The sequence below is a fragment of the Garra rufa genome, chromosome 20, assembly GCF_049309525.1.
Source record: "Garra rufa chromosome 20, GarRuf1.0, whole genome shotgun sequence".
Classification (NCBI taxonomy): Eukaryota; Metazoa; Chordata; class Actinopteri; order Cypriniformes; family Cyprinidae; genus Garra; species Garra rufa.
The window spans coordinates 39,423,218-39,449,750 of NC_133380.1; the positions used below are offsets into that span (position 1 = coordinate 39,423,218).

Consider the following 26,533-nt stretch of genomic DNA (forward strand, 5'->3'; position numbering starts at 1 on the left):
GCACAGCCTCGCCAGTTAATGATGACGATTTACACGTGAAATGAAGATGTATGACTGCCGTTTAAATTGCGTTGCTTTTCCGGAAAGCTTCATCTCCCTATGTGCTCCGTAACAACATCAGGGGCCGTTCGGCTGAGTCAGTGCTCAAACGCAGTCAATATGAAGTTGTTACAAATATGCTGTTTTGTCACCGTTTTGTTTTGCAAAATGCTTTTGCAAGTTCAAACTTCGACATTTTCACAGACATCCACTGGGAAACAGAAATCCCGATCAATCCCTACTAGAAATGTCACATCCGAGTCTTTTGTCACCATTAGCCAGGAAAATATCACAGTTTCCATGATAAATAAGGCTTTTCCCCTCAAGGTTTGTACATGACCTGAATGGCAGACATTATTTGTTTCATCTGTGACAGGAATATGATTAAAACTGTCTATAATATAACGTTACATTTTATATTTTACACACAATGCACTGTTATTTTTGTACTGTTATGCACTTTTGATTTTGTGGTGACATGTGAGCTGACAGGTTCACAAAACTCAGCCCTGTAGTAGTACGATGTGTGTGATGACAGCAAGCCGGTGATTCTATACGGACAGATCATATCTTCAGGGTCATCACAGACAGGAAACAGGAAGGAACTCAACCGTAATTCTATCTGAGAGATAAACAGCTAGAAAACAGAACAAGAACATTGAGAATGAACTCCTGCCTGGGTGAAACATAAAATAGCATACAGTCAAGCCCGAAATTATTCATACCCCTGGCAAATTCTGACTTAAAGTTATTTTCAACCAGCAAGTTTTTTTTTTTTTTTTTCAAAAATGACACAGGCTTCTCCCAAAAGATAATAAGTCGATGTACAGAGGCATCATTGTGGAAAAAAAATATTACTCATCTTTTATTTACATTTGAACAAAAATTGGCATGTCCAAAATTATTCATACCCTTTTCAATAATCAATAGAAAAGACTTTTGCTATGATTTCTGACCAGCTTTTTGCATGTCTCCACTGGTATTTTTGTTCATTCATCTTTAGCGAAGAGCTCCAACTCTTTCAGGTTGGAGGGTCTCCTTGCCATCACCCTGATCTTTAGCTCCATCCACAGATTCTCAATTGGATTTAAGTCAGGACTCTGTCTGGGCCACTGCAAAAAGTTAATGTCTGCTAACCATTTCTTCAACACTTTTGCTGTGTTTTTGGTCGTTGTCGGGCTGAAATGTCCACTGGTGTTTCTCTGCAGACTGCCTGATGTTGTTGAGAATTTTGATGTATTGCTCCTTTTTCATGGTGCCGTTTACTGTGATTAGGTTCCCTGGTCCACCGGATGAAAAACACCCCCAAAACATTAGGTTCCCACCACCATGTTTGACAGTGGGGATGGTGTTCTTAGGGTTGAAGGCTTCTCCTTTTTTCCGCCAAATGAAGGCTACATCGTTGTGGCCAAACAATTCAATTTTTGTTTCATCTGACCATAAAACAGAAGACCAGAAGTCTTCTTCTTTGTCCAGATGAGCATTTGCAAAGGCCAAGCAGGCTTTTGTGTGCCTTATCTGGAGAAGTGGTGTCCTCCTTGGTCTGCGTCCGTGGAACCCAGCGGTGTTCAGTGTCCGTTGGACTGTTTGCCTTGAGATGTTGCCACCAGCAGAGCCCAGATTCATCAGGATGGCCTTGGATTCTTTTGTACCTCTCTGACTATCCTCCTGGCCAGCACAGGTGTCACTTTTGGCTTCCGACCACGTCCTCTGAGATTTTTCACAGTGCGGAACATCTTGTATTTTTAAATAATACTTTGCACTGTAGCCACTGGAACTTCAAAACATTTAGATATGGTCTTATAGCCCTTTCCTGACTTGTGAGCAGCCACAATGCGCAGCCGCAGGTCCTCAGTGAGCTCCTTTGTCTTAGCCATGACTGTCCACAAACCAACAGCAGAGAGCTTCTGTTTTTCACCTGTTGAGTTGATTAAAACAGCTGTTCCCAATCAATCAGGGTAATTAGGGTGCTTTAGAACAGCTTGGACTATTTGGAATGGTATAGAACTTTGGATTTTCCCATAGACTGTGACAGTTTGCAAAGGGTATGAAGAATTTTGGACATGCCACTTTTTGTTCAAATGTAAATAAAAGCTGAGAAATATTTTTTTTTTCCACAATGATGCCTCTCTCAATAATGTTTGCCTACAAAACCACCACTGGCTCTGCATCCCTTTACCTAAAATCATTACTTCAGACTTATTGTGCCATCCCAAAGAGACAATTTTTTTCATGGACTTTAAATGCACATTAAATGTAACCTTCTGGTGGAATGACCTGCCCAACTCAATCCGAACAGCTGAGTCCTTACTCATCTTCAAGAATCGGCTAAAAACACATCTCTTCCATCTTTATTTGACCCTCTAACTCTAGCGCCCTCTATTTTATTTCTATTCTAAAAAAAAAAAAGCTTTTAGACTTATTCTCTATTAATTTACTTACTTACTTGCTTGTTTTCTAAAAAAAATTATTAATTAAAAATAGCTTCTCTGTTTTTGTTGTGCTCTATTTCAGGCCTCTAACACTAGCTTGCTTTTTCTTTTTTATTCGATCTAGTTCCTTTTCATTTATTATTTAATTAAAAACAACCTTGATACGTGTACTGCATTAGGCTAAATAAGACTTATCATAGAACTTGCATGTGCTCTTTTGTTGTTTTTGATTGCTTCCATTGTCCTCTTTTGTAAGTCGCTTTGGATAAAAGCGTTTGCTAAATGTAAATGAAAAAAGAAAACACGTTGAAAATATTTTTGGAATTTTGTTTATTTCTCTGGAGGAATGCTTGAACCATTATTAAATAAAACCTGTACAGTATTTACAGTCAGATATTTTACACCCAGTTTGGTCGCATGCACGTGTAACAAAAAGAAAGAAACTCTGTACAATCATTTACATTCCTTGGGAGGAGTCAATGCAATAAAAGGCACCTGTAACCTTTGTTGTTACATATACGCCCCGCTGCGTTTCAACCTGCTCCTGGAGATCAATAAACTGTCAGCTCAAGTCGATGTTACAGCAGAACGGCTCTAAAATGACTGATTGTTCTGTCAAGCCTTTCATTTCAGCCTCTTTTTCTCTATTACTTAAATGTCTTTTCTAATCTGCGTACTAATTGCCTACCTGGGTTGCCAGGTAACTAGAAAGCACCCCATTCAAAAAAGATTTTTTTCCCCCAAAAAAGTGATCGAACAGCAGCGTTTCGCGATGGCATGTTGTTCCACACGCTGGTAAGGCGTAAGGCGTATTGCAGTGTGGCCCTGCGCTTCAGGCCAGGAGAGATAGAGAGGGGCGTAAGGCAGCTGGGGCAACGGCGGCAACCTGCTTACCTTTGGCATCACAGGGGGGGGGCAAAGCCACAAGTTAGTGCTACGCTGATTAACAGACAGGTGTCAACAATCTCCCCTGTACAGGAAAACTTTCCTTTGAGATTCTATACAGCTGTAGAAGTGTATACAGCTTGTCAATGCCATGCATCACTGGCCTAGAATATAAAATATAAGCACCGTAAAGCTACAACACTAAACGTACCAACGGTAAACTACTGCGGTGAAGCGGAATGCACAAGAAAGATAACCCCAGAAGCTCCAGATACTGTACACTCAAGGTTAAGACCGCTAAAGACTGACTTTAAGCTGAGCACCAGGAATTGCAGGCCACCGACTGGCATGGCTGTATAAAAGCGTCGATGTAAGGATGTAACTGCAACAATCTCAGAAGCAGCCTTGTAAACCAGTGTGCTTTCAGACACAATGGAGGAATAACTGAGAGGCTGAAATTATCAGTGTTGTTATGGAACGGAGTTCTCAAACCAATTTCACAGTCTTTAAGTCCTAGCAATACCCAGCTCTCTTCCCAAGAATATTACAAGTGTACCAAAAATGCTATTCAAAACAATGCTTTTTCATTTCTAAAATGAAATGAGTTAAAGAGACACAGTCTTTTGTAATCTCACTAATGAGGGGCACTTATTAAAATAGGTTGACCCTGTGATAGTATGCATTATTAGAAGAGCATACTGTACAAACACGATCTCATTTAAACAAATGGAATGAACCGTAGAAACCGGACAGAAAATAGTTTGCGTAAATGGTTGCATTGCGCATATAATCAGCCAAATTGTTTAGCTTGTGATACTAAACGAGACATTTATTAAAGAGTAGATTATCTGAAAATGTATATTCTTCAATGAAACACAAATGGAGAAGTTTAGCAGATTGTTCCAGCTGCTCTTTTCCATACTGGCAATGAAGGGGCAAAATAAATTTTTGGCGCTTAAAAGCTCCGCCTCCATATACCTTCACTGTATGAAAAAGAGCAGCTGGGACAAACTTTTTTTGTTCCACTGAAGAAAGTCATACTGTACAAACAGTCTCTGAACCTCATTTATCGAAACAAACGGAATGAGTTTGTGGAAATTGTTGCATCATGCATACAATTTGCAAACTTGTCTAGTTTGTGTTTTTCGAAAGAGCCATGTTGTTTGTTTCATTTAAACATAACACCAGTATAAAAAAGTTAAATTTTGCAAAGTCATCCAATGGCTAGATGTAGGATGTTAGATATGTGCAAGTGATTATTTAAATCAAACTTTGGCAACTTTTGACGCTGTATATTTTGATCTCACATTAAGAGCAAAACACACAGACGCTGATTTAAAAAAAAAAAAAAAAGATGGTATAAAGCAGCATTTTTCACAGTTTTGACAACAAATGTTCTTTGAAGTAGATGCTCTGATTATTATTTAATAAATTCGGCCTTGTTATAAAAGACTTCACAGAAAAGATGCAAAAACTTTTCTTTTTACGAGCGTGCTACTCCGTTTCAAAAAACAAAACAAAAAATGAATGATTAGGTCAAAAACACCCTATATAGTTCTACATTCTACAATCTTAAACCCCAAAAATGAGTGCAAAACACTCTTAGTCTACCATTACATTTATAAAGGTGTATACAGTGCCAACCATTGGTAGAAATCTATTAACCTAAAGGTTAAGGAAGCCCCTACTGCATTCTTTCTTATGAATATTTATGTATGCATATGAGCTTTACAGTATGCAAATGACTCCAGCCTACAGACTCAGCCTTAGAAATGCGATATATAACCAAAGTATAGTAGCTTTAAATGACTGACAGCAGCTTTGCAACATCACGCCATTTTCAGAAAAAGAAAAAAAAAAAAAACACAGAAGGGAAACTTGGAAATTGATCGAATCTTTTTTGGTTGCTTGGGATTCCCACACTCCTACAGCATGTGAGATTATCGATGCTGTAGGCCGTTCATCAGATAAACCACATCTCTGTCGTCTGGAAATAAGAGCTTCCTCCTTCTCAGCTCATCTACACGGCTGTGTTCAGGTGGTGAATTGCCAAGGGCCGTCCAAAAAATGTTGTGCAGATAAGAGTGATAGATATGTTTCATTAAAAAGGACTGTAAATCTAGGAAAGCCTGAGAAGGGAGCGGCGCGTGGCACAGCAAGATTGATGGTGTAAAAATAAACAAAGTTGCATGTGCTCTAGCAAGACGACGCCCACGTTCCCCTATCAGGCACAGCATATCCTCCAATGCAGAGGAGGCTGCTACCCATTTCATTTAATAGGGAGAGAAACTCTGGAAAACACGATGCCTAATTTGACCTACTTTAACACTGCTGTCTTTAACATGCTTGATGCTCGTACAAGAGTATGGTGTCTTAAAGGGTAGATTATCTGAAAATGGTTATTCTTTATTTAAACACAAATGGAGAAGTTTAGCAGATTGTTCCAGTTGTTCTTTTCCATATTGCCAATGAATGGGCAAAATCAAGCTCCAAATTTTTTTTTTTCTTCTTCCTTTAATGTATGGAAAAAGAGCAGCTGGGAAAAAAACTTCTTTTGTTCCACTGAAGAAAGTCTTACAGGTTTTTTAAAGGACAGTTTTCATTTTTAGGTGAACTGTCCCTTTAAAATAAAAAAAATAAATAAATAACTTGGACCAGGCATGCTGAGGACCAGAAATAAAATATCAAAAGCTGTTGTGCAAATTCTCTAACACTTCTGTTTTAAAGTGTTATGGAGGGTAGCCATAATGTACATAAAAGAACGGGCTAACAAACTGACCAAAATTTTCATCCAACATTCCAGTGTTAGATTGTCTGAAAGTCGTACCAGGACTGCGTCCAACAACATGAAACTGGGTCCTTTTTTTAGTCTCCTCAGGGGATTGTTGGCTTTCAATCAGATGCTTGAGCCTGAGGTAACATCTAGTTCTGCCTAAAACTGTCTGCTAGAGTCACTACACACAATCCCCTGATGAGTTGGGATTATTACATGGCAGACCTTCAAAATGCTCACTCAGCAGACTCTGAATACTGTTTTACACTTTAGAGACCTCTATCCACGCATCTAGAAGACAATAAAGCTGGAATCCTGTCATGTGCAAGAAACCAGAAGCAGTGAAGGTTTAACACACAAAATCTAATTTTAAACCTGAGGTAGAAAACATAAAATTCTCTGCAGGATGGAGCGAACGGGTTTAAAAGCAAAGGAAGTCTATCGGAAAAAAAGCTGTACAGTGTTTGGCTGTGGTTGAGGGGTGTTTAAGGAAGCCATTAGTTATTAGAAAGGCATTGAAAAACGAAGTGGTCCATTCTATTGCACAATGTTTCAAGGATAACTTTGCATCAGCTCATTCTTGGTAAACACAAAAGGTGCCAATCTTCTGGATTGAAAAAAAGTGATTCAGTTTCTGGAACTACGTCAAAGGTAAAGTCATATGGCTCTCTGGAAACTACAAAAAAATGGATTTCATCTTGACCTGATAAATATTGAGAAGTAAAATCAGCAGCTACAGATGAAGTCGTCATGTTTTCTCAAAGACATGTTTTCGTTTAGACAGGAAGTGCAGAAGGACACTTCTTTGTACAGATAATACAGTTTCGGCATCACCAAAATGGCACAAAATTAAAAACATCCAGAAGTGAGCAACCGCCTCATATGATCATTGCATCATATTCCTCGGATGCAACTCCGTTTTCAGTCGGTTGAAAGGGTTGTGTCTTTTAAAACAGACAGCTGTGTCTCATCTCCTTAAGGCAGGTCTATGAAACCGGCCTTCTGGAGTGAGACGGCTGACCCATGGACTTTTCGCCAAGGTCGGTCTCAGACACCTAAAGCATTGGTGTCCAATTAGCCGACAGCCCAAAGAGGCTCCATTGACAACAACCGTTCCGAACGGAGGATCGTCACCTTTTCTTCCCCATCTTCGGATTCCAGATCTTCACTCTCATGTCACTGTGGGATGGAAGAACAAAAAACGAGACATAAAATGAGAGGTGGAGGAGATGCACAAGGCCAATAATCAGAAAGATAGACACACTCGGTTGTCTGAATCTTCAGACACCGTCACTGTAGCTCCTCACATTGAAGAGATGGCACAGACATCAAAACCACGAGTTCACAAAAGCGAACCGCCACAGTCCCCGCTCCTCTCACCAATTAGGCGCATGCACCGCTTTATCCCAATAAAAATCAAAACCCCGCTGTGTGAACCAGCCCACAGAACCACATGCTCGCATCTTAACTAACACACTCTATCTGTGAAGAAAGAGATGAGTTTTGAATCGCAGCGTGATGCAAATGAACGGTTCATTAGGTTGGGATAAAGTTCAAATAACTTCTTCATGGGAGAAAAAAAAATATTTCACCTGAGAAGCACAATTATGTAAGATAATGAGACAGAATTTTCGTAAAAAAAATATTTTAAGTACATTATACCTAATCCTATGGTATTTTTTTAGTTTTAAGCATAAATCATATACAATTTAATGGTTTGCATAAAAAAGAAAATTGCCAATGGGAAATTAAAAATGTTTAAAAAGTCTTGCAAAAAGCACTCACTGGAAAAGACCAGTTAAGAACATCAATGCAAATAAGGATCCTGGTAAAACAGGGCCAAGTTTCACAGGGTGTTGAGGTGTATCTTGTGCTTCTTAGACCTTAACTAGAACCAGTTAAACAGATTTACGCCACTGGTGTTGAATGCAATCAAAGGTGCAATAGGTTTTTACTGCTCTCTAAAAGATGAACCACTTGAGCGCATTGAAATGGAGAAGAAACTATGCAGAGTCTAATTAGTACGTTTTGTCTTTATTGGCCCAAACTGAAGGCGCTAAGGGAAAGTTCACTGATAACAACTTGGCCTATGAAACGAAACTGGTGCAAAGTATGAGAGATCTGGAAGCAGACAGAAGATGCACATAGAGAGAGATGATGTACAACTGACAGAGTTAGAAATAATTGACAACAACAAAATGATACTGTTGAGCTGTGTAGTTTATTCTCAGACATCACGTCCCCTCAAGCGCATTCGAAACGCTGCCGCTCGGCTTGTCTTTAACCTTCAGGAACTGTCACGCCTTTGCTCAAGTATCTGCACTGACTGCCAGTAGCTGCCAGAATCAATTTCTGTTCGACCGACAATGTTGAAAATGGCCTGGTCAACCGCTAAACCCCGGGTAAACGGCCTTATATGTCCCTACTCTCTTCACAGCAATGAGAAGTCATTTAAGAGAATGAATCAGTTCCAAAATGAATAACTGATTTTCACACAGATTGTCTTTAAATATAATATTACAATAAATAATTTATCATTATAAATTATAAATTTGAATTTAAAATGTTACATTTTTCTAACCAATTACTGATTTTAAAAGGGTCCTATTATGCTTTTTCACTTTTTGAATTTTAGCCAGTGCATGGTGTGTATGTTTGGGCATAAAAAACATCTACAAAGTTACAAATCTCAAAAGTTCACTCCAAAGGGTGATATGTAGTTAAAAATTCCCTTTTCAAGAACTATAATGAATGGCTCCTTTAATCTTGCCTACGGAAATTCGAATCGCTGGCGGGTGGGGAGGGACGAGGTGAGGGATACGCCTAACTTTAGCGATGTAGCATGGACAACCGCTTCTGGGATGCTTCAGCGAGCCACAGGGCAGCTTGTATAAACGCAAGCATTGACTAAAGTGTCCGCAAACTGCTCCGGTAGCTGTGTTGGAGCTGCACCGTTGACGTGTGCGGTATAGAGGGTCAAAACAGAATGTGGTAAGAGATTTATTCATCAAACAGTGTAGATAGCTTCAATAGCCTTATGCTGGAGCTGGTTTCAGGCATGTAAATAATTCAATAAATGAGCACAATAATGATAATATCATGTATCGCCAATCTCGCAGGCTGGCGATATGACCAACACTACTGTAGCGTATTATTTACTCACCCTCCATGCATCCTAGGTGTATATGACTTCCTTCTTTTAGACAAATGCAATCGGAGTTATATAAAAAATAATCCTGCCACTCCCAAGCATTAGAACGGCATAGACGTGTTTCTCGCCATCAGTCTAAAGCAAGTCATCTTTAGCGATCCAATGTGTTTTTGTAAGAAAAATATCCATATTTAAATTGTAAGAATCACTTTAATGTAGTTTGCGCAGTTGTACACAGACATTGCTGCTTTGGGAAGGGGCGTGGCAGGACTAAAACGTTGTCTAAGCTGTTCGTCAATTGCAACGCAGTGGGACTGCTAACCAATCACAACACATTTAGTTTTTTCGGAAGGCAGACCTTCATCAAACACAGAACTAATCGAGCCATTTGTGCCAGTCTGGGGAGAAAGCTATTGTAATAACGTAAATTATGTAAAAAATAATGCGTTTATCTAACCACCAAGCATAAGAGCATGTTCTAGTGCACCTCCATAGCTTAATCAAGACTTTATAAATAAGCATAATAGGGCCCATTTAAATTTAATTAACTGATGGGTGTTTTTAACAATGTTGTTTTTTGTCTTTTGGTTTTGTTTCCCTTCATCTTGCAACCATAAAAACATTTACATGAAAGCAAATAATCTGTCACATTATCTGAGACGGACTGGGTAGTACATTTCCAATCAAGATCTAATTTTATATGTCAGTAAAAAATTGCAACACCTAAATTTTTAACAACATTTATATCACTTTTGTAGAAACAGCTTCCTCAGTTTTACCAAGCACTGTGCTGCAAGTTCTTGGTTTTTTTTTTTTCATTCCACTTTCGTGAAGATGACAACAGATACTGATCTTCACACTTGATGTGATGAACAAGATCTCATGAATTATTCTATTGGAATACACTTAGAAACTCTCTTAGAAACTGTTTTTCTTTTGTTTTTACTTTTTTAGGAGGGACTTTAAAACTTTATATTCTCCCTTTGTATCAAATGTTGATACAAAGTTGAAATGTTTGCAAAATTTCTGAATGTAGACATACTGTTGAGCTTGACAATATCTCAAAGCCACACATTGATTTAAAACAACGTTCTCTGAAAGATTTAAATTCAAAAGTTTGGCAAACCTGGCAACTATTTTTGTTATTTTAGCAGCATGCTTATCATTTTGTTTCCAAATAGACTGAAACCTGTTTAATTTGCTAAGTAGCCAGCCAATCAGATCACAGCTTGTAGTTCTGGAAGATTCTTCTGAAACGACCACTTTTATGTGATAAGTACGCTCTGTTGTCACTTGTTAAGAGGGCTTCAGCTAAGGACTTATCAGAGGGGAAAAGAGAAATGGGGAAAATATGCTCAAACAGAGAGACATAAGAAGATTAGAGAGAGAAAGGACAGTACCAGAGGGAACCAGGCAGGAGGTGGCTAGTGGAGGCTCAGGGGAGGCTGGTGGCCCGGCCCTTGATGGCCAGGACCCGACGGGGCAGACAGGGTGTGAGCCCGGGGACATAACTCCACAACTTCACCCGACAGTCACTGTGGATACGAAGCCCCACAGCGCAAAGGGAAGAGATGAAAGGGAGAGAAAGACAGAGACAGAGAGAGTTGAAGGAACAGGAGAGCTTTGTTAGAAGCACATTAATGAAGAACAGTCACCATCTGTTCTACAAACAAGCACCCCCGAAATGCACAAAAGTAGGTCTTAAAAACATATTAGTCTGACTGAACATTTCTAAGTAGTCTACTGTCTGGAAAAAAGGCGTCACAGGAGAGAAAGAGACTGAACCGTGTCGCAGAAATAGACGAGCAACTCATAACAGACTCATTGAGCTGATGACCCATTTAGAACCTTTGGAGGGCCGTAAATAACGGCTTATATTATTATTTCAAAATTACCATATTTAAGACCTGTTCTTCAATGCGATATGAAAGATGTTCTTCATCTCGTATTCCCAATGCACCTATGAAGCTTTCCTTTCTCCTAATTTACAGATGGGATGTACGACCTGCAAACAGGTACTTTCAAACACGATTCATCTTTTTCTTTTACATCGTAATGCATTTTCAACATTATGTGGCACTTAAATGCTTTAACACATTTTAATGAATGTCTGTGTTGGCAAATACAGCCATTCATTACCACTGTTCGATTAAGATTAATTGATAAATTTAGTGCATTTTTGCACGTTTTTGTTTGGTTTTTCACTCCTAGAGTAATTGAGATAAATGTTCATGCCACATCTTCTCACCATCTACTATAGGCTTTTCCCTGCACACTGAAAATGCCTAACAAAGGTTAAAACATTCAGTCATGTTGCTAACATCACCGCTTTGAATTCAAGTACCTGCTACACATGGTGATGCACATATGCAGAAATATATGGCCTTTGTGTCTTGTGTCAGAAGTACATCTATTTGTATCAACAAACACTGAGTCTAAAAATCTCTCAACAATCTAATGTAAAAGAAGAAAATGTACTTCTAGAAACATTTAGTCCGCCTAAACATCACTGCAAACTTGCGTTCATCTGGCATTTTTTTAATGGAACGCCCACAACCTAAATTCCAAAAAACAATCAATACATAGAATCACATCTTTACCCTACATTTGATATTTTTCATTAATCCTTGGATTTACCTCATAATATGGAAGAAAAGATCGGTCACACTTTAATTTGGAGACCAGTTCTTGCCATTAACCAACTATTAGTTATGGCTTTGCCTTGGTAAACTCTTGTTTTTCTGCTTATTAATAGTTAGTAAGGTTACAGATCTAAAATAGAGTCATGTAGAGTAAGGCATTACTATGTGGTATATAAGTACTAATAAACAGCCAATATGCTAGTAATATGCATACTAATGAGCAACTAGTTTATTAGGAGAAAAATAGTCCCTAATCTAACATGTTAACAATGGCTACTTTGATTTAGTTTCAACTTTAAGCGATCTTTCTTTGGTAACACTTTAGAATAACTGCACACTATGAATTATTAGTTAAGCATTAGTAAATAGTCAATTCATCTTTTATAAAGCATTGTTCCAGCATTAATAGGCATTAGTAAGCAGTTTATAAATACAGCTACAGTATAAATGTTTTGTTCTTGAGCATCTCTCATTTATTTTCATACCATATTAATGATCAATTTACCATTTCTAATTATGCTATTTACAAACCAGTTATTTAGGAGTTGACAGTGGTTCATAAGATCATTTAGAAAGTGTAAGTACAGTTGAGGTCAAAACCTTGCTGAATCAGCAAGATGTTAATTATTTGACCAAAATAAGAGAAATCATACAAATGCATGTTATTTTGTATTTAGTACTGACCTCAATAAGATATTTCACAAAAGGCTACATATAGTCCACACAAGAAAATAATAGCTGAATTTATAAATATGACCCATTCAAAGTTAATCTGTTTATACTTGAACGATCCACAGCTGGGTTTTTTTGTTTAGTGATAGTTGCTCATGAGTCCCTTGTTTGTCCTGAACAGTTAAACTGCCTGCTGTTCTTCAGGTTCCACAAGTTTCGTTGGTTTTTCATCATTTTTGTGTATTTGAACCCTTTCCAACAATGACTGTATGATTTTGGGATCCATTTTTTCACACTGAGGACAACTGAGGGACTCATATGCAACTATTACAGAAGGTTCAAACATTCACTGATGCTTCAGAAGAAAACAGTGCATTAAGATCAGGTCTGAACATCAGGTTAAATTGAACTTATTTCGTATAAGTTGTATAAGTTGTAACATAAGTATTTTTGTAGCTTCTAAAGGGCAGGACTAAATGAAAACAATATAATATTTAGGCAAAATTTGAAAAATGTACACATCTTCATTCCGTCCAAAAGTTTAAGTGTAAGTAAATGATTGATTTAAATTAACTATTTAAATGAACATTTATAAATCGTATTATTTAAACACGATAATTGTTGCCTTTACTAACACATATTCATGATTAATTCAGGCAGTTATACAACATTTAGTAGTTGCCAACCATCTATTTTTGTGAGCTCATCTAAAGTGAGGACTGTTTATACATTGTAAAGCATTTATAAAGGAGATTGAAATTTAAATCTTACAAACACAACACAGGGATACAGAAGGCAGAAATGCGTTTTTCATGATGCAAAAAATTAAACTGTACAACTGTAGGCTACACTTTAATAAAAAAAAGGGGAAAATAAACCTAAATTTCGTAGAAAAAAATAAAATTCAAGTGTACAGTTTATTTCTTTCTTTTCTGCATCTTGAAATAAATATGAGTTCTGTATCCCTCTGCGTTGAGTTTATTTTTTCTGTTATGAAGACAACTGAGCCTTTACATCTCTATTGTAATATATCTGCTTATAAATCAAGAACAAATTCATAGCTGTATTTATAAACTGCTTACTAATGACTATTAATGGCAATTGGCTCTGATTACCAGATACCAGAACTGTTTAGCCCAAATTGCAAACCATTTGGTTTTAAAAAACATTTTTCATGTGTCGTGCGACATTAGTAATTGCTATTTTTCTGAACACTGATGCACATACCTGGAGGCAGTGAAGATCTGTTTGGAATTGGTGCAGATGGCATTGATAGGGCTGTCATGGCCCTTAATCTCTCCGATGGGTGTGAAGTTGTCCACGTTCCACACCTTGAGCATGCCCCCTCTGCAGGCGCTGAGGAGCATGGGCCGCCCGGGAACAAACGCCAGAGCACACACCCAATCCTTGTGTGCGTTTGGGATTTGCTGTGGAGAAACAAGTAACATTTCATTATTAGCACATCGCAGCTCTACAACTCTAGTGTCCATCCACATATTCGTTGATAGTTAATGAATAGTTTGATCGGACCTAATTGTTTTATGAGGTTGATTCGGCTGTCGTAATTAATAGTTATTAATCTTGTCACATTGTTTATGTTATAAAATTGAAATCCACTCTTATATGTTCGCCGTGGCTCTGGATACATCACACCATGTATTGTTGTGATTGGTCTGGAGTTATCCAATTGCGTGCAGTGAGAGTTTCAAATGCACACTTGGTGTCACCCCTCGAGTTAGGTCCTTTTCATTGCTCGATTAGGGTCTGGATTTTTCCAGGCTACACTTTGGCCTAAATATCTGCCATTCTTTTTGTTTTATATTTTGTTACATTGTAAGGTTTTGGTTTTAAAATAGGGAAATTAGTTTGGCTGTACTGCTCAGACAATTTGTAAAATAGTAAAACCAACATGACAAAGAATTGTGATAAAATAGTGAATTGTGATATTTCTGAAAAACATTGTGATATGATATTTTTGCCATATCGCACACAAGATAAGACAAATGTACAATTTAAAAATGAACCACGTAATAATAATACAAATATAGATGCTATAAAAGGATCATGACAGTTACGAAGCTCTATATGTCAACATTTTTTTTTCCCAACCAAGTTTCGGCTGATTCCACCAACAGGCCTGTGGGGAACAGACAGAAATTCTCATAAAGGAGAGCAGACGAGTAAATAAACTCACTGCTTACACATTGGTAACTGCATTGGGATTTAAGCATCTTTCTTTTGAGGGGGAAAGGTGATGTCAATCACTTAAAAAAATAAAATAAAAAAATATATAGTCGTGCAATTACAGTGGTGATCCGTTTAAACCCAGATAAATGTTTAATAGATTGAGTGCTGAATAAATCTGCATAATGAAAACGAAGAAACGATCGATAAGTTATCACTTTATATAAAGATGTGTTTCATCTTCATGCCCAAAAACTGAAATGTTCACAGGTAAATAGCATTTAAAGATTTCACATTGATTTTCCTCAGTATATTTGCTCTCCATTTTGGATTTCAGTATGAAAAAGTGCTGAAATTATGAACATGACAATGAAATTTACCTGTGAAATACATCTTTGACGTGCAGAAGACTCATTTTGTCGACGTCGTCTTATAATAGTCTTCCATTATTTTTGACCTTTTAGCTCTGAAAGATGTGAAACTTTGATATGTGTTCTCATCTAACTTAAAGCAGCTGGAAAAACCATTAAAATCAAACGTATTACTAAGAGCGTTCTCAGCTGTCAGACCATGATGACGTCAAGCGCTGCTAAATGAAGCCATCCTACATCTATTGACAGAGGAACAATAGGCAAACGCTGGGTTATTACCTTCTGAAACATCATTTGTCTGTGTATATATTATTTTAGGTATTGGATATTGTATTTAATTTGGTCTGTCAGTCACGTAAGCGGTCTTAACTTTAATGCACTTTAAACTCTTTAAAGCACTTTCAGCTTATCATTCACAAAGCTCTTTCCCAGTTTCTGCTAGTTCTGGTTAACTCAAAAGAATCTATACTTAATCGTAATTATGGGAAAAGAATGGGGGGGGAAATTTCCCCACATGAGGCTCTTTGCTTTAACAGTATGACGATTGTACAAAGGAAAAAAGAAAATTAACCATAAATAGTTAATACATTATAAGCAGGGTGTAAATTATAGGTAAAATTCAGGGGTTTGACATTAACATCACACATTAACTCAATATCAAAATACGCTTACATGTAATAGTAATATCTTTTTACCTGAATAAGTTCCTGCTGTCCCAGATCCCATTTCTTAATGCCATTGTCACGGGATCCGCTGAACAGTACGTCGCCATGTACAGCAAGGCACTCAATCCCATCGTAATGAGGTGGCTCGAAGTTATGAGCTGGCCCGATGTTACCTTGGGTTCCCTCCGCAACATCAAATATCTGCATCAAAGAGATCATAAGTTGAAATGAAATTTTCCTTGCTCTTTTGACATAAGACATATTGTGCTATAAAAACATAATGCAATTTTGCAGAACCTCCTTGTCAGTTCAAAAAAAGCTTTTATTGAAACCAAGCTGCCAAAAATGAGTTCCAGATTTTTATTATGTAATAGAGACAAATACATTGGCACAAGACTGGTAAATGACTGTTTCGATACATAAGGACTTATGTACTCAGCTGTTCTGTCTCAAAATCATTTATTTCATCAGTAAATTCAGCCATCGACTCAACAGTCATTGTTTCTTTTAGTAGCATGAAAAACAACGATTCAAACTGCGATTAAATTATAGAGAAAGCAAAAAAAGAATGATCCCTTTATAATTTATAGTTTAGCTTAAGATGCGTACCTAAATCAAAACACATGTACATATGTCAAAATGTGGCGTTTGGTGATTATTCGCACGTGAAAATACGTGTGTAACGGCATCTTGGATTCATGCAGCTCTTAAAGCGGCCACAAGTAATATTTCTTCTGATAAACAACAGATATTCCAATTGTATAGAATCTTAAATTATATAGATCCCTTTATAATCAATGGATCTGTTGATCACTTTAGTTCAGCATAGGTTCTGCTCTCTCAGCAAAACTCATATTTACACTGTTTCAATACTTTTTTTGATTATGATAAAAGCATTCACAAGAGTATGTGAGCTTGCTGAACAAAACTCTGGCCATTGCATTCATGCATTTAAAACTAACTACAATGCCCAGTGCTGCAACAAGTAGGGCTGTGCAATTAAACGAAATTCAGTTTCAATTTCGGCTTTAAATGATTATGAAAATACAATAATCGAGATTAAACGATTATTGCTCCCGATTCCTCCCCCTTTGTGCGCTTTCGCTTCTCTATAAAAGCCCAATTTCACATGCAAATTAGTAAAATCATGTAAAGTGGCTTGCATAAAATAAGACGTGCTTGATTTATTAATCTTTATTTGATGTTGTGTTTTTAAAAGCACAAAAGAGAATTTGCGTTGTTCTGTGTATGCGCTCAGAGACAGAACAGAACACAGACAAGTAAAGTGAATGTTTGGTTTAAGATGCGTACCTAAAGGTCAAATACATGCAAATATACGTCAAAATGCGGCGTTTAGTGATTATTCGTGTAAACCTTCGTCAGTTATGTCTGAAATTAATGTAAACAGTTGAGAATGAAAATATGTGTGTAACAGCATCTTGGATCCATGCAGCTCTTAAAGCGGCCACAAGTAACATTTCTTCTGAAAAACAACAGATATTCAAACTGCGATTAAATTATATAGAAAGCTAAAAGAGAATGATCCCTTTATAATCAGTGGATCTGTTGATCACTTTAGTTCAACATAGGTTCTGCTCTCTCATCAAATCTGCATAATGAAACTCATATTTACATTGCGTCAGTACTTTTTTTGATTATAATAAAAGCATTTAAGATTATGTGAGCTTGCTGAACAAAACTCTGGCCATTGCATTCATGCATTTAAAACTAACTACAATGCCCAGTGCTGCAACAAGTAGGGCTGTGCAATTAAACGAAATTCAGTTTCAATTTCGGCTTTAAATGTTTACGAAAATACAATTAATCGAGATTAAACGATTATTGCTCCCGATTCCTCCCCCTTTGTGCGCTTTCGCTTCTCTATAAAAGCCCAATTTCACATGCAAATTAGTAAAATCATGTAAAGTGGCTTGCATAAAATAAGACGTGCTTGATTTATTAATGTTTATTTGATGTTGTGTTTTTAAAAGCACGAAAGAGAATTTGCGTTGTTCTGTGTATGCGCTCAGAGACAGAACAGAACAAGGACAAGTAAAGTGAGCATTTAGTTTAAGATGCGTGCCTAAACATCAAATACATGCAAATATACGTCAAAATGCGGTGTTTGGTGATTATTCGTGTAAACGTAAACAGTTGAGAATGTAAGTAACGAGTTGTATCCTTCAAATTCAGTGGTATTTATCATAAAGTATTTATCATAAACAGACGCCTTCACACAACATTAACAGATGCGTGCAGCTGCAGTTGTACACTAAGCTTATATCATTGGACATATTCAAACCAGACAACGAACCGTTCGACCACCAAATCCAGCAGTGTCTGCCATAATATCTAAGTAAGTGCGCAACATTGAGCATTGTACTCATTAAAAAAAATTCTCATAACATGAGATCTGCAATTTTTATTTAAATATAAATTATTGTGCACCTATAGCACTACTCGCTGTCATTAAAACACAGCATGCCAAAGGAAAAGTGATTGAGCTAAATTCATTTTTTTTTTGTTTAACTTCTGCGTAATTCCTTTTTTTTTGTAATTTCAGTGCTTATTTCCATTAACGAGAATGGAATATTTAACGTAAATGCATATCGAAATGAATACAGAGTTTAAAATAGTTTACCTCATTACTTTTCTCACTCCAAAAGAGTTTGTACACATGGTTTAGAATGTTCATACAGTGCGTACATATTTACACCGAGTTATTTTTTTTTATAAATCAGGATATGTGAGTGGAAAATTGCTTATGCATAGTTATATGCCATTTTGTGCGTACGCAACGTTTACAAATGAGAACCTAGAGCATTTAGAACCTCAGACTGGGCAGAAGGTTCACCTTCCAACTGGACAAAGACCCTAAAGACACAGAAAGAGTGGCTTTTAGACAACTCTGTGAATGTCCTTGAGTGGCTTGAACCCAATCAAATATTTCTGTCTGCCAGCCCCCATCCAAGACATCCTAACACAGTTTGAGAGGTGAAAAGGTGCTTCAGCTAAGTACCACGTTAAGGGTATCAATACTCACGCGATGTACTTATTTCAGTGTTTATTTGTAATAAATTTGCAAAGTTGTCACAAATCAGTTTTGTGTTATGTCATTATGGTGCATGGAGTGGAGACTGTGTTATTTAAAGCAGTTTGACAAAGCTGCAGCTGTGAAACAAATGAAGAGGTATGAATACTTTTGCAAAGCACTGTATAAAATAACAGGGAAATAAACTAAAATAGTTAAACGCACCTTCACGTAATGGTCTTTGGATCCAGTGATCACCTGATCCTTGCCTCCTCCAGAATAACCCACTGTAAGACACATGACTGACCCAATGTGTCCGGTCAGCTTCCCAGTGGCCTGCATTCTGCACACAGAGAATACAACCGAATATACACATGGTTATAAAGTCTGTAAAGCCTATTTGCTTGGTATTGGTAGGTTTTTGAATTTATCAATAAATACAATCAATGCTAAATGCTAACACCAGTTCTGTCTGTGTTCGACTTAGGAATGAACTATGCACCTGTTGAGGTCCCATGTGCGGACAGTGTTGCCTGCAGCAGCGTACAGAACAGATCCAGAGGGATTGAGGGCAATCTGGTTGATCTGGTACTCGCCCTGGGCTGTAGTGATGGTGCGAGTGGTTGTACCAGCACAGACATCGCCTGAGATCACCTGACCCGATGACCTAAAGATGGATGGGCAAAGGTTACATTTCCATGCTAAACTATGTGCATTCAGATGCATCGGCTAATTGCCAATTCCAGATACTCACGTGAATGTCCGGACACACTTGGCAGAATCACGAATGTCCCACACTTTGACAAATGAGGTGGAAACTGTGAAGACCAGGCCGGAGTTGCTGCAGTATTTGACAGACACTACGTTGTTGGGATGTCCTCTCAGGGTCACGATTTCCTGTCCAGTCACCAGGTTCCACATCTTGCAGGTTCGATCTAAATACCAGGCATTAGAAATGTAACACTATTCATATTGTTTATGATGCTCAATGCAAGTTGAATGCTACTTTACACCCAAAGTAAAAAAAATTAAGTAGATTTTGGCAAAAGGTTAAACATGCTTAAAATGTAGAAAATTTCTATTTATTTTCATTTCAAAATTAAATTAAAGGTGCCATAGAATGCATTGATGTAACATTTTAAATTGTTCTCTGATATCTACATAAAACGTATTTGGCATAAAAGGTTTATGTGACCCTGGACCACAAAACCAGTCTTAAGTCGCTATATTTGTAGCAATAGCCAAAAATACATTGTATGGGTCAAAATTATTGATTTTTCTTTTGTCAGAAATCATTAGGAAATTAAGTAAAGATCATGTTCCATGAAGATTTTTTGTAAAATTCCTACTGTAAACCTATCCAAATGTAATTTTTGATTAGTAATATGCATTGCTAAGAACTTAATTTAGACAACTTTAAAGGTGATTTTCTCAGTATTTTGATTTTTTTTGCACCCTCAGATTTCAGATTTTCAAATAGATGTATCTCGGCCAAATATTGACCTATCGTAACAAACCATACATCAATATAAAGCTTATTTATTGAGCTTTCATATGACATATATATCTCAGTTTTGTAAAATTTAACCTTATGACTGGTTTTGTGGTCCAGGGTCAAATATGGCAAAATTCTCCAGAAACGGTTTTACAGGTCCATTTACAACCCTAGGATTTGTCCCTAGAATGAAATGGTCTGTTATTACCTTATTTGGAAGGTTCATGAATATTATTGATGAGCTCTGCTCTGATTGGCTGTTTCACAGAGCAGCTCATTTCAGTAGCTCACACATGGGGGAAAATATATATTTAATCAGGGAGCTCGAACCGCTATTAATACGCCGTTTTGCATGCACGATCATCTTACTTTCACTTTTGTGATCGCATGTGCTCTGTGTAAAGATACTAAACGGCAGTACTTAACACATAAGTTTAGATGCTTGTTAGTGATGCTCAGGATCTGTAAATCATTTGCCGTCGCCCACAGTCATCTCTCCAGCTCTCTGTTTATGTGGTAAGTGAAATCTTATGTACTGCAATGTAACAGGCTACCGCTAGCACTAAGCTAACCGTGTCCCTTCAGTGGCTCGCCTTATTTTATTAGATCACCTTATTTGTTTTCCTTGCCTTTCTGAGTACAGACACCAACCATCCCTGCACTTAACATCTCCTGCACAACCTGGAACATAACATTTATACCTGTGATCTGCCATTTTCGCATTGTTTTTTTTCACAATAGCCTAGCTGCAGAACTTCTGATGATTCAACTATGCAAATGTTGGGGGCGTAACTATTAATGATCGCGAATATTACGTAATAGTCGCTGTTATGTTAGGATTAGCCTATTTTTCAGTGGTCTGTTGCAAACACCAGATTTATATAAGGAGGAGGAAATAATGGTGTTTGAGACTCACGGAATGTCATATCCATGTACAGAACTGTTATTATTCAACTATGCCAAGGTAAATACAGTTTTCCATTCTTTGGCACCTTTAAATTGTACTTTAGTCGCTTCAATGTAGTAAAAACCCAATTTAAAAATTGCACTCAATGTCCAAAAGGTTGCAATCCTCACCAACAAAACATGCAATTATGATTACAGTTTCAGAGTGTAACACTAGCAGCTTATAAATGACTAATAACTGTAGCATTGTGATGAATACAATATCTGAAGTTGCACAAGATTTTTGTTTAGCTGCCCACAGTCAGCCTTCTTTACAGCAGTGGGCTGCTGAATAGATCAATAAAGCATGATGAAACTTTGACCTCAAGAAAATGTAATTCAAATTGGTTCATGTGTTTGTGCTTATGGGTGTTTATATTTTCCTGTCACAGGTTGAGAGTGAAAAAAACTATACCTTTGGAGCCGGTGAAAAGCAGCTCGTCTGTAGCATCCAGGCAGAGCACAGGTTTGGTGTGTCCCTCTGCCATCGCCACACACTGGAGAGGGGCCGTCCTGCCCCCCTTCAGGCTACCTGTGGGAGTGATTACACCCCTGCACAAAGACATGCAGTATTTTAAAACACTGTTGTGAAGTCTGGAAGTCTGTGAGGTTAGTCTCAAAGAGAGCAGGTGGAAAAGAGGATGTCGCAACAAAGCTTGTTTGTGTTCAAATACAACGAGTGCCATCTGTTCCACACGGATGGACAAAAAAAGCATAAAAATGTTTTTTTTGTTTTTTTTTTGCATCAATGTGTGAAAGAACAACAGATTGAGGGAGAAAAGAACAGAAAAAAATTGAAACAGGAAAAAGGTTTCCTGATATGATTCCAATCCATTAACCTAATTAGGTTACTGTCAGGTTTGTGGAGCCACAAAAGTAACACTGTTGGAGTTCACCTAGGACCCCACAGGGTAGCCATTAGTAATGGCCGATTTAAAGCCGTAAAGACTGCTGTTTATACATAGGGTGAGAGGCTAAGCTAGTATGCTATGCAGCGATGAGCTGCTTAAGTGTAAGCAATTACATGGAGCTGTTAGTTGGCAAGAACCTAATTGCAAAAAAGAATGATATACAGAGTTTACCATTAACGTATAATTTCAAAAAAGCATTAAACAATTTGAAATCACAAAAAAAAATATTCATCAGGCACCAAATAGAGTATTCATTAAACGTTCATTCAGCCAATGGAATTGCCTTTCAATTCAATGGGACTGAATTGTTCATGTCCACTCCTTTGTGAGATCCGGCGGTCGAACCTTGCACACTTCAGGCCCCCATCCTTCCCTGGAGTACATTGTCAATGTGCTGATATTTAATTTGATTTAATTTGACTCCAGCTGTGTTTTACAGGCCGCCACCCCGACTTCCTCTCCGGACTCCATGGGTCACGCAGGATACGGCCATCGGCCAGGCAGACGAACATCAGGGAAAACAATAGAACTGACTCCATATATCGAGCAGGTGCTAATTATGTCCTGTCGTGGTGTACCACTGCCAAGCAGCAGGGGAGCCGATACATGTGACGTTGATGTCACACCGACTGCAAAGCCAAGCCCAACGCACACTTGAAAGGAAAGCCTGTTTGACTGATGCAAACTGCAGCCAAGTCCTCTGCGAGTTGTGGACGTTGGTTCAGAAGCTTAAATCCACATTTCAAAGCCGCTCAGTTGGTCACTGCTGACTTTGCAGGGTGGCACAGAAAGTGGATCTATTTTAAGTTGTCTTTAATGTCCATATGTTTTGCAGAAGCATGATGGACTGGTGCAAGTAAAGGGATAACATTTATCTCTCGACCCCAAAGGAAATGACATCAGTGTTAAGCAGATAGGTGGAGTTTTCCATTTCTCAAAGGCAAAGGCAGTGTGGGTGATTTGGTTAAGAAAAACTTTTTACATCCTGGTAGCAATCACTAAGGGGTCTAAATGTAATTTATATGTATTTATATCATCTGATGTAGGCGTAGGACCATATAATGTTCATCCAATTATCCGAGGACCACAATAGGCTTTCCAACCTGCCTCTCAACGTATGTATTTGCAAACCTCTGCGCACCCTGTTCGCGCAGACATGGTACGTCATCAGCATTTTATACTACACTACTGCAGACTGAGTGAGAATGGGAGACGTTATTACTGTAATATTATGTGCTTTGTACTATAATGTTTTCACTGGTAAATGAGACAGTGTTGCATTCAATCCTCCACCATCGGCATCTCTCATCACGATCCTGGTTAGCCACTGGTCTGCCTCTGTGTGTTAATGTGTTTGGAGGAGTTTGATATGCAAAACTGTTTGATATGCATGATTAAAAAGTATTATGTACGCCAGGCTCTTAAGAGGCTAACCAGTAGGGCTGCATGATAAATCGAAGGCAGAAGCTGCGATTGTCATACATATCTTTCAGTGAAGCACGGTTCTGTGATCAGCAGTAAATCTTCATCCGAAGGCCAGAGGGCGTTCTCACGTGGAAACTCCAAATACGCCCCGAAGAAGAAACCCAGGAAATGCTTTAGCTGAATAAACTAGATTTAACTGCTTTCATTATTTCAATGTGACTAATAAACACACAACTACAACAACATATGGTTTATTTATATATGAGTTCTTATTATTACAATTTTCATTATAATAAAGCATATTTATAATGCTCTCAGGCTGACCCCAGAATACCTCTGAGTTACAGAGGCATAAGTTTATTGAGTACAGTTTATAAAGTTTATTCTGCCATTTTGAACAATCGGCTTTGTGAGTATATTGAAGAGAATCAAATACTGGTTGATGAGCAGAATGGATTCAGGAAAAATAGGGCATGTATTGACCACATCTTTGTCCTATCATCCGTGGTGAGAGCACGGCTGCAGGAGGGAAAAAGTACATTTGTTTGTTTTGTTGATTTTAAAAAAACCGTTTGATCAGATAAACCGAGACCTTCTGGAGTATAAATTAATTAATTATGGGATTAACGGTAAATTCTATAAATCAATTAAAGCCCTGTATAAGGCACCAGTAGCTTGTGTTCAGGTGTATGATTTAAGGACTGGTTGGTTTCCTACTCCGTTTGGGGTAAAACAAGGAGATGTTCTCTCTCCCACGTTATTTGCTCTTTAAGTTAATGATTTGGCTCAAGAAATTAAAATGGCAAATCTGGGAATAACTAAAGACCTAAATCTTAGTATTCTTTTATACGCTGATGATATTGTGTTGATTGCAGAAAAAGAAATTGAGTTGCAAAAAATGTTGAATATCATGAATGATTGGTGTACCAAATGGAGACTCACTATTAATTCAGAGAAAACACAAATTGTGCATTTTAGAAAGCCATCTACCTGCCAAAGTGATTATGCATTCTATTTTGGTCAAACATTGTTGAGCTATTCTGCGATATATAAGTACCTTGGCTTTGTTTTTCAAGAAAATATGAGGTTTTCTGTGGGCAGGAGAGTTTTAGGGGAATCTGCTGGAAGGGCATTGGGGTCTGTGATTAATAAGATAAAGGTATGTCCTGATTTGAGTTTCCCTACATTCACGTGGCTATATGATTCTATGGTTGCACCTGTGTTGTTTTAAGCTGCTGGTGTGTGGGGATTTATGGAGGGTCCTGAGTGTAATTCTGTTCAGCATAGAGCTTTACGTTGTTTTCTCTGTGTTCATAGGTTCGCCCCTAAGGTAGCTGTAGAGGGAGACATGGGTTGGGAGCCTTGTGTGGTGACGCAAAGGGCTGAAGTGATTAGACTGCGGAACCGTCTGGTGAGCCTACCTGACTATAGACTTACCAGGAAAGTTTTTAACTGGGATAAAGCCAACGGGTACCCCTGGACTAAAGATGTTCATGAGATCTCATATAAAGTAAACTCTCAAACTTTGTTTCAGAATAATTTACAATTTAAAATATCTACTATCAAAGAAACATTATTTGACATTTATAAAAAACAATGGGAGTTAGAAGTGTTAAATAAACCTAAACTGAGAATTTATGTGCAGTTCAAGGAGTGCTTTTTCACAGAGCCCTATGTGAATTGTAATAGGAAAAGGAGACAGAGATCCCTGTGTGCACAGCTCAGAGCAGGAGTGTTGCCCTTGGAGGTGGAGGTGGGTCGGTATAAAGGGGTTCTTGAGGAAGACCGGCTTTGCGCTGTCTGTGATTTGAGTTTGGTTGAGGATGAACTTCATTTTATGTTTTACTGTCCTTTGTATAATGATTTGAGAAATGTTTTGTTTGAAAAGATTCAATGTAAGAATCCTGATTTATTTGGGTTGTCTGAAGGGGATATGTTGGGCTGGTTGTTTGGTAATGACTGGTTTAGTGTGGCAACATTTGTGGAGAAAGCTTGGACTTTAAGGCAAAGAACGCTCTACCCCAAGATGTAATGATATTGTCTTTAATGGTATATGGTCATCTTCTTATTTGAAATGTCAGTGTCTTATAAGCCCATGTGGGCTGGGCACAAATTCTGTGCATGACACTCAAATAAAATAAAATGCATGTATGTATGTATAATGCAATGCCTTTATCGCTGCTTACAATACTATGAAATATGTTGTGTGCCTTATTCTGTGTAAGCAGCCATATCACAGAAGGATTTATTTCAAACACTCAACTGACGTTATGAAGTGAGTTAAGAGTAGAAACATGTTATTAAATGTGGTATTTTCATGTGCTTTCAGATGTAGTGCCATTTACTACACAGAGCCGTAGTTCTGTCATTATCACAGAATGATTTCGTTCGACTATATTATTGTGTGATTACCTAGCAATAATGAATGCGATATAGCGTAGCTTGTCAGTGAACTACGGCTCTGTGTAGTAAATGCTGCTCCATCTGAAAGCACGTGCTAGAGATTTACTACTGATCATACAACCGGCTTTACTGACAAAATGCGCATGACAATTGCCTTCGATTAATCGTGCAGTCCTACTAAACAGCAACACAATGAGGTCTTCTGAGCACCCTGTCTCCACCACTGCAGTCCCTAATGGATAACCCTCACCCTGCGTTTTGGGGTCCTTCGTTTTAAGAATGCACTCTATGCACCACTTAGAGTGGGTTTCTTTTGTCGCATGTCCTGAGGCTTGGGAGGCCCCAATGCCCCATTGGCCTGGTTCATAATCTAGCCTGAGCTGATATGCACAAGCACAAGAAGTAGATATGACTTGTGCATGGCGCTTGTGCACGTGTGCTGAGGCAGCATGGAATTTGCAAATGATCTACTGAAACTCTGGCACTCAAGCAGGGATGAAAAGAAGGAA

The 26,533-nt window shown here is 38.0% G+C and overlaps 1 protein-coding gene across 1 annotated transcript in view; it reads right to left on the reverse strand.

The window, feature by feature from the left end:
* Positions 1-2,784: 2,784 nt before the first annotated feature.
* The window catches only part of kif21b (kinesin family member 21B), an 81,866-nt gene continuing 58,117 nt past the window's right edge, over positions 2,785-26,533 (reverse strand). The window contains exons 28-35 of the mRNA XM_073825445.1: positions 21,701-21,837; positions 19,600-19,780; positions 19,348-19,512; positions 19,071-19,188; positions 15,845-16,015; positions 13,822-14,021; positions 10,681-10,815; positions 2,785-7,308 (exon numbers count right to left, since the gene is read on the reverse strand). Coding sequence (XP_073681546.1) covers positions 10,716-10,815; positions 13,822-14,021; positions 15,845-16,015; positions 19,071-19,188; positions 19,348-19,512; positions 19,600-19,780; positions 21,701-21,837 — 1,072 coding nt within the window. The 3' untranslated portion in view covers positions 2,785-7,308; positions 10,681-10,715. The remainder of the gene's footprint in view (positions 7,309-10,680; positions 10,816-13,821; positions 14,022-15,844; positions 16,016-19,070; positions 19,189-19,347; positions 19,513-19,599; positions 19,781-21,700; positions 21,838-26,533) is intronic.